This window comes from Belonocnema kinseyi, chromosome 4, assembly GCF_010883055.1.
Source record: "Belonocnema kinseyi isolate 2016_QV_RU_SX_M_011 chromosome 4, B_treatae_v1, whole genome shotgun sequence".
In the NCBI taxonomy this organism is placed as follows: domain Eukaryota; kingdom Metazoa; phylum Arthropoda; class Insecta; order Hymenoptera; family Cynipidae; genus Belonocnema; species Belonocnema kinseyi.
Genome location: NC_046660.1, coordinates 147,404,036 through 147,413,535, shown reverse-complemented (window position 1 = coordinate 147,413,535; position 9,500 = coordinate 147,404,036). Strand labels below are relative to the sequence as shown.

The window sequence follows — 9,500 nt, the reverse complement described above, 5'->3', positions numbered from 1 at the left end:
CATCATCATCATCATCATCATCATCATCATCATCATCATCATCATCATCATCATCATCATCATCATCATCATCATCATCATCATCATCATCATCATCATCAATGGCTTCTTCTGTCATAAATGGCTTCTTCGGTCATCGCTCAGGTCATACTTAACATCGTGGCCTTCATTATCATCTTCATCCAAATCGTCATCATCAACGCCGCTCTCAATTCAGACGTCTTTGAGAAAATTGTGCAAATAACTAATAAGTAAAAAATGAGATTTCACTCATCTGTAATTAAAAATCGAATTCATCATATTTTGCTTTAGTTTTTTCTTTTTTGGTCACGGTTGTTGTCGTCAGGAGCTACACAGTTATTATGGGTCTTGTCAACTCTCATTTCCATGCCGACATTTGTCCTGGTTATTCTTGTCCTCATCTTCACCCACGTCCTTGATCTTGTCACTGTGCTATTCACCGTCCCTATCCCTATACGTATCCATATTTTATCCTTTTATTGGCCTTCTTTATGATCCTTGGCATCATCATGGTCCTATCCCTCCCTACCTCTTTCCTCTATCCTTCCATAAACTTTTTCCCGATCCATATCCTTGTACTTAACTTGTCCTGGTCCACTGTCCCCGTCTTGTCCCTGTTTCTGTCCTGTCCCTGTCCTGTCCCTGTCCTCTTTTTACAGTTTCCGCCATGTTCTGTCCTTCCTTGCCCTGTCCCGTCCCTATCCCTATCCGTATCCATATTTTATCCTTTTATTGGCCTTCTTTCTGATCCTTGGCCTCATCATGGTCCTATCCCTCCCTACCTCTTTTCTCTATCCTTCACTAACCTTTTTCCCGATCCATATCCTTGTACTTAACTTGTCCTGTTCCACTGTCCCCGTCTCGTCCCTGTCCCTGTCCTGTCCCTGTCCTGTCCCTGTCCTATTTTTACAGTGTCTGCCATGTCCTGTCCTTCCTTGCCCTGTCCCGTCCCTATCCCTATCCATATTTTATCCTTTTATTGGCCTTCTTTCTGATCCTTGGCCTCATCATGGTCCTATCCCTCCCTACCTCTTTTCTCTATCCTTCACTAACCTTTTTCCCAATCCATATCCTTGTACTTAACTTGTCCTGTTCCACTGTCCCCGTCTCGTCCCTGTTTCTGTCCTGTCCCTGTCCTGTCCCTGTCCTCTTTTTACAGTCTCTGCCATGTCCTGTCCTTCCTTGCCCTGTCCTGGCCCTGTCCACATCTTCCCTCACTCGACCGATTTTCACTGTAACGGTTAAAAGACTATCGGCGACGAGCCTTTTAGCAGGAGAAATCCAGACAATTCTTTAATAGTCACAATCCCGAGGGTCAACTAGAATTTGTCTAAACACTTTCTAAACGTCAGCCATACAAACAAAGCGATGTGATCTCCAATTCATGACGATTGAAATCATATCATTGAGAATCTTGGGATCGATGTGAAGATGAAAATTGAAGAAATAATTATTGGAAGTTAAACTGGAAGCGTTGAAAACAACCCTCAATTTAGTAGTGGACTTACTTTCTCTTAAGATAGGGTGATGAGGCAAATACATAGTTTGTGGAAAACTATTCGATTCTTATTCTTGAAGAAATTCCATGTGTCCAAGGCTTTCATATTCTGATAAGAAACTGGAGTATTGTTACAATAATTCTGATTTCTCCGTAAACGATGAATTACTTTATGCAAAACGATCTTAGCTCTCTCCAGGGATGCACCTATTTTTATGGGAGGACCGTTTTTGTAAGGTGACCGTATCATGTAACGTCCGTCATTTTGTTCGTTGATAAATCGTGGCGAAATGCTATTCGCAAAACATTTCGTCATCTGTCAAAGTATTTTTAAAGGGAACTTCCTCCAACTCCAAGAACTTGGTAAGAGTTCTGCTGAAATATCCTGATGTGCTTTAACTGGAATGTTAATTTCTATTTTATTTTTGACTGAAACCAGCCCAGATAATATCCAACCAAAAACGGTACAGGAGGTGTAGGAATTAAATTAAATTCTGCTGACTTTCTTGAAGAACCAATATTAACTCCTCCAACCCCATATACTACTGCTTTAACCTTTTTGTAGCGTGGACTTAATGTTTTCATTGTTCTCTCGGTAATAGAACAACATTCAGATCCTTGGTCCAGCAAACCTCTAAATCTGTGACTTCTTCCATTTTCAACTTGGAAGGAAATAACATGCGTAGCGAGTAAGGTTGAACGCGATAAATTTGGATGATTATTCAGAAAATGAAACAAACTTTATCATCTGCTTTTTTAAGCGAAACATAAATCACATCCACTCCCTGGGTGGAATTACCGGGATCGTTTGATTGTGACGCGAGAGAACCTGAAACTGCCAATTGAGAGTTAACCTATGCTTGTAACAACCCGTGCAACAACCTATGCTTGTAAGAACCCGTGCTTGTAACATTTTAACTCCCTAACAAAATTATGTGGTCGATGTCCAAGCGTGAGATAATTATAACAACAATGATTATTTGTAGCAACTTCCCTACGCCTGTCCACAGACAGAGCTTTGAATTAGTTGCATTTAAAGAAAAAATTATTATCCTTACAAAGTAGACACTTTGAGCTAGAAGTTGCATTGTGGCTCCTAATTCCCGATTGGTTTGAAGTCCAACTCTTTTTTTGAGAATACGCAACAGGTTTTGAAGCTTTGATAGCCTCCAAAATACGTATGCAAGTCTCCAAACATGAGTCAAGTTGCTGATTAGTGGGATAATCAGTGTTAGAACCAATGTGCATCTCACATTCCTTGTGAGTACTTATATTCAAACTATTTAACCATTATAAAAACAAGTAAATCACTCCAATGTTGTGTTAAGCGTTGAAGATTTTTGAGAGACGCGAAAGACTCATTTGTTTTAGTGCGTCAGTTTTTTAAGTCTTCCAGAATATTAATCGACATATCAGGAAGATTGATAAAGGCTTGTGAATGAGTTGAGATTAAAGCTCTTTTGTTTTCAAATCTGTTCTTCAGCGACTCCCAAGTGGAGATTAAGTTAGCATCAGTTATCGAAACATGTCTTAAAAAACCTTCAGCTTCGCCCTTTAACTACAATTTCAAATAGTGTAATATTGTTATATTTGACCATGATTCGTTTTGAATTATCAACACATTAAATAAATGTATAGAATCGCCTGAAATTGATCTGGATGGAGGTTTTCCATATCCTTTCCAGGACATGTTTGGGAAGTACTGGTCTGTTGGATATTACGGTACATCTGGAGCAGATAGATAGGGGTGTGGCAAACGATATCCAGGTAGTGTTGGTTGGGGTGTCAGATGGGATTTTTGGGCAAGTATAGGCTAGGATAAACTCCCATAGTACTGCTGCAACACTTGCGCTTAACCGGATGGCGGGAATACCCCTACTAGGTATTGGTTGAATTAGAATTAACTCTGAAAAGGACACGGATTTTTCCTTGCGGTATTTTCTTTCCGATTCATCTAAGGAACTCACTTGTTTTGAAAAAGAATTAGTTGGGCGACTGGAACTAGCTTCTCCTACCCGGTTTGTGACAAAAAAGGAAGATAGCCATAACCCTCAATTTGTCTGCGTATTTTTGTCTCTCTTTCGCGTAGAGGGCCTGTTCCACAAATAAAAGAGTCCAGTGCGCAATTTTTAATAGGTTTTAACATGATGTAACTTGATTCTTCTTGTCCAAACCTGGTGTTATATTTTTCTTCCAGCATATTTGTAGCTCTTCTGAGCAGGCTATGAATGCATTCGTAATAGTCACTCACCGATTTGGATTCGCTTATTCGTAGGTTGACTATAGCCTCAAATACCATTGGTATTTTTCGGTTGAGGCAAATCGCTTTTTCAAATGCTTGATCAAATCATTCACGGTGAGGAACTGTTTATCCGTCCTACTTCCACACGCTACTGCTTTTAATTTTGATAATACCGTTTTGATATACAAAGGTTCGGTTGTTGGCGCCATGAACATGGCCCATTTCACACATTTGAAGTTCTCTTTTAAATGTGGCCTTTTTCCATTTAAATTTGAAATCTGATAAGTATAATATTTTTTATTGCTATGTTTTCTAACTGGAAGATCATGACTAAGGTAGCATCCATGTTTACGCCAGGATTTGGAATACGTAAGTTGGGCACGGCTGCAATCAATGCATTTGCCATGCTTTGGTCATGTAAGACTTGATCGCCGAGGTCATCAATTCGTTTATCCTCTCTCGTCGTGTTACTTCCATTACTTGAGTGCATAGTAGTGGTTTAGATTAAGGTCCTAGCTATTTAGTCGCAAGAAATTTTTATTGGAATCTCCCTTTTTTCTGGTTTAAAAATTTACTCCTAAAGCATGAGCTGAGTGTGATTAGACCTGGTGCGTCGGTGACATCAACGTCTGTCAGAGTATTTGTTTGAGAAGAGAGAAAAAAAACTTAAAACTAAGGGTTTTTTTTCGCATAAAACTCAAATTCCTAGACCTTCAGTAGCCGTCATTTCTAAAATTCCTTCGACTACTATGTATTCGATGGGAGTACTGATGGAAATGATATCGCAGGTGAGAAGCTCATTACTAAAATTTAAACTTACAGTTCCCACTGATTCAATAATTAGTTACCCGAATTCATGTATGGTGGCTGCATGTATTGTAAGTTCTAACAACACTTCGCCTTCCGGGATGAACATTAATGGGATTTGATAGTGCAGTTTCAAATGGATATTACCCCTCATACAAGGATGAGAATATAGGGTTAATCATGTTAGTTCTTAATACTCTGTAGATTGGTGGCAAAAAAAAGACATTCAAAATTCGATTTCTTGCGCTTATTACTCAATTATTATCAAACTTTTCAATGCTGACACTTTTTCAGGGCTCATGAAGCCAATAAATATACTCTATACCTTTTTCGATTTAATCTGCCAATACCACATCTATTTTGTGGTCTTCGTCGGGGTTGGTAATAACTATTGCGGTTCATCCTCCGAATCGGAATCAGAAGCTAAAGATTGTACATTGAGAATTCTACTTTCTTGATCCCTTGCCACGATTGTTTCTTCTACGCCCTCCTCTAGAGGTGGATCAATTGTAATTACTTTGTGAAAGTGGTTTATTCCACCTCGAGAATGGCAGTTCGTTTAAATGGGATATACGTATATATCCGTGCTTGTACGCATCGACGAGAGAACTTTGCGAGAAAAATAAAAAAGGTAACGCGCTCAGACCGTCAACTCGCAGGGTGTCGCGTCAGGGCACGCTCACAAAACCTAATGTTGCAACGCAACTACCGGCGAAATTCGAAACTAAACAATCCCTACGCAGCTAAGGGTTATTTTTACAGCGAGATTCTAAATAGGTTATTAATTAAATTCGCCACCATCATAATCTCTTAGTGCTGGGTGAGTTTCTTTACATAATTTAGACTAAATAAGATTGATGGATGACGTAAATGCTCAGTACAATCCTATTATGCACGTGGATTATAAATTTCCGTGAAACTTACGATGGAAAGTTTCCAAAATTCCGGTAATTTATCGTAACTTTAATTTCCAAGCGGAAAAATTCTTAAAATCTGTAACTGGGACCGTAAATTGAGGTTAAAAGTTATAACTAGGATCGATTACCATAAATCCATAATCCACGTGAATACATTTCTCTAATATATAAATCTAAATGATCTATTACCTAATTTCGACCATACGAGAGTTACCGATTTTACATTTTACAATTTTTATTAGTCGGTAGTTGCTCGTTGCACAGTCGAATCTCCAAGTTGACGTCCAATTGATTTTCCATCCAATGACCGATGAGACCACACTTTCCAAGTTTCGGATCGTTTGTTGTAAATTTTCTATAGTGTTCGTACTTATTGAAGCAATATGGCGTTGCTCGGTGTTAAGTGGCATTGGCTAGGCCGAGCTTATAAGATCAAGGTTGCGTTTGGTAGTGTTACATCTCCAAAAAAAGTATTCTCTACATTGATTAGCCTTGCAGTGATATCAATTTTATCCTCTTTTGGAAATTAATAATGCTTTGTTTCGATTGGGTAATTAGAAATGTTCTGGCAATTAAGTGTTGGTACTATTTTTTCAGAAAAATCTACTCTATTATCACCACCATCAGTGTATTATAACCCGTTAATTTATTTTCATAATTATTGCGAGCAGGCTCAATTGCCTAAAATTCCACCATTTTGTTGTTGTTAAAATATCTAATGGATTGTAATTGTGCTTAGCTTTCCCCTTTTTCTAAAGCACCGATGTTTGTTTGTTATTGTTATTCTTTCCTCTAATCCAAATACTAACCCCAATAGGAAATTTCTTAGAAGTTTTAAGATTCGACTTTGCAATTGCCTAAGCCGTTTCTATTGGTTGAGGATTAAAATTTAATGGGGCAGCCGAACTTCGCACGACCTTTCCATATAACTGTCAGCCTCGATGGTATTTTTTCTAGTCCCCAGAAAACCGGGTTATTCCGAAAGATTTGAGAGTAATTTTAATCCACGTTGAACTTGTTCAATACAAAGATTTTATAGGTTTTACGTCCCCACGATGAGATTTGCAACGCGCGCTATTTAGGAAACTAGCGAGGTCAGAGGTGTGCAGCCCGAAAAGAAGGAAAGCAAGAGTATAGTATTGGGAGACAATATGCCAATTTCACCACTATGTGGGTCATGGTTTTGTAAGTTTGAGTTTGGGGTTCCTTCTGTCTGCGTTTGTGTATGTCTTTTCTTTCTTGGGATTGCACCCATCACTTGATTTGGTTGCCTCTCCATTCTAATTATCTCCTTATCGTTACCGATTCTATATTTAAGTTTCTTGCTAATTCTTCTCTTTTCGTTTTCGACCGATTGAATATCAATATTTTCGTTTTCTAAATTGCTCGCATTTGCCTTTGCGTTATTTTCTTCAAGCATAATGTCCGGAATTAAATTATTTTCTATAATATCTTTTACCTTCTCCACTTTATTTGATTATTATGTCTAATTAGAAAACCGCACGCTCACCCACTGTGGGCGGAAAAGTTTTGGGTTGTTTGAGTCACGTCACTCAAAATGTGGTTTCGCGCGTCAATTTATACGACTGACGCCGCTTTCTTTTCTCATTCTCGTAATTTTTCTTCTAATTTTCTCTAATTTATTTTTCTATTACCGAATTCAAAAGTGTCATTTTCATGTTTCCAAAATTCATTTACATTTTAGGGTATATAAAAAAATTGCAATTTTTAATTTACTTCGTTCTTTTTAACCCCTCACTTATTCCATCCTGCTAAAAGGAGTAGAAAGAAGGCGTTTTTTCTTAGGGTAGTTTTTTTATATTGTTAAGGGTGGCACGCATGAAATGTTAATTTTTCCTTTTTAAATTCATCATTTTAAACGACTTCCGTTCTCCACTTGGAGGATTACTATAGGAGGGATTGTGGGTATTTGAGGAGCGAGCTAAATTTGTGAGGGATCTCGTAAATTGAGGGAATGGAAAATATTTGAAGTATCGAGCAGCGGTTGAAGTCAATAAGCGATCGCCAAGTAAACATATAAAGGGTTCATTTACCAACTTACAGCGTTTACTTTGGAAATCGACGGGGTTTAGATAGCCCGGACCAAGTGGCGAGGCCAAGAATGGGTAAGCGCTGGTGGTGGTGGTATCTGGGCAATGAAGCCAAGACACTGGAAGCAGCTGATTTTGATCTTTCAGAATGATATCGACCTGAGGCGATGGGGTGTCGTTGTGTGTAACAAGGAGTTAGGAACGGAATAGATACCGACCAAAATGTTGACCAAGAAAAAGTGCAGTAAGAACACGACTGGGATTTCGGTGCCCAGGTTTTGGGTATTGGTACAAGAAAGTGGTGTTCTCCCTACTCCTAGTCCTGAGTTCGCCAGGTCGTATGATTGTGGGCTGATTGTAACTGCGTTATACCGGAGGTCTCAAGTTTTGCACGTGTCAAGTAGTTTAAGAAAATGAAAAATTTCACACTAAATACAAGGTAAAGGGTTATTCCCTTTTTCAAATTTTCAAAATTTCCTCGTCTGTTCTCTACAATGCGGCGCAGTCTGTTCACATTGTTGGAACAGTGGCTACAGAATTTTAAAGAAGGCGTGTTTTCGGGTCGCAAATACGAATCATGGCCATTAATGGGTTAATACAATCTGCGAAATTATTGTAGATGGGACAGTCGAATCCATTTAATTAAAATTTAGAACGATTAGACGCAAAGCATTTTACGATGTCTCACAGTTACCGAACCTAAAACTGTCAAACCTGTTTGTAATAAAAGACGATTTTTAGAAAATTATGACTCGATCCCATACGGTGATGAGGAACGTCTTTAGTCCTAAAAAATACGCCGATCCTCTCTCTCTGCCTCACACAAGAACATGTATGATTGTATTATTTAATTAAAAATAGGTAAGTATAGTTTTTATAATATGTACGAACGTGTTCGGGTGTGTATTTTTGTGTCTGTAGGCATCTGCGTGAGTCAATGAAAAATAATATCATATTATAATTTTTTGTTTCTTTTTCGTTACAGGTGGCTCAATAATAAACAGTAAAACAACAAAAACGGCCAAAATATGGAAGGGGTAGAAACAGAGGACATCACAAATCAACGTCAACATTCTTCTTAGTGAGTGTAAGAAGAAGAAAAAGATCATGCAAGAAGAGGAGGACTTGATTTAAAAATAAAAGCTTCTAAAAAAATAAATGAAAACTGATTCAAGTTTTTAAAAAAAATTGTAAACATTTGTGGGTGTATAATTGTAGAAAGGAAATATTTATTATCGTTTTATGAATAGATTTGATTATACTTTTCTTTTTTATTTTTTATTGTTTTTTTTTCTACATATGTGAAAAAAAAACACATTGATAAATTTTTTTGTCACAAAAATTTTAATAAAAAAAGATTCAAATTTAGATTATATCGTAAGTGTCAATAAAACCTTTTGTTTCGAGTATGCTTCATCCTTTTCTCCAATTTGGATGTTGAAATGTTCTATTTTTTCCTAGATATATACGAGGTGTGTTCAAAAAATAAGGCGACTTTATGGTTTTCTCAAAAAATATTCATTTATTCCTCATTATTTATGTTGTCCCCTTCAAAGTATTCCCCCTCAGATATAATACACTTGTGCCAACACTTTTTCCAATCATCGAAGCACTTCTGATAATCATTTTGTGGTATAGCCTTGAGTTCTTTCAGCTGTGCAGTCTTTATCTCCTCAATAGTTGAAAATCGATGTCCTTTCATGGGTCGCTTCAATTTTGGGAAAAGAAAAAAGTCACTGGGGGCCAAATCCGGTGAATATGGAGGCTGAGGCATGACTGTGGTGCTGTTTTTGGTAGGATCTTTTGGTCAAAATTAAGCAGTTTTGGAAGAAATTTCTCTGACACACGTTTCATGCCCACAACGTCAGAAAAGATAGCATGGCATGAGCCAACCGATATGTAAACATCTTCAGCAACTTCTCTGATGGTGATTGGGCGATTTTTCAACATCATTTCTTCCACTG

At 37.8% G+C, this 9,500-nt stretch overlaps 1 protein-coding gene across 1 annotated transcript in view; it reads left to right on the top strand.

The window, feature by feature from the left end:
• The window catches only part of LOC117172093 (DE-cadherin-like), a 470,947-nt gene extending 462,225 nt beyond the window's left edge, over window positions 1-8,722 (top strand). Inside the window, exon 15 of the mRNA XM_033359866.1 lies at window positions 8,522-8,722. Within this exon, the coding sequence (XP_033215757.1) occupies window positions 8,522-8,577 (56 nt within the window). The 3' untranslated portion in view covers window positions 8,578-8,722. The remainder of the gene's footprint in view (window positions 1-8,521) is intronic.
• Window positions 8,723-9,500: the final 778 nt, after the last annotated feature.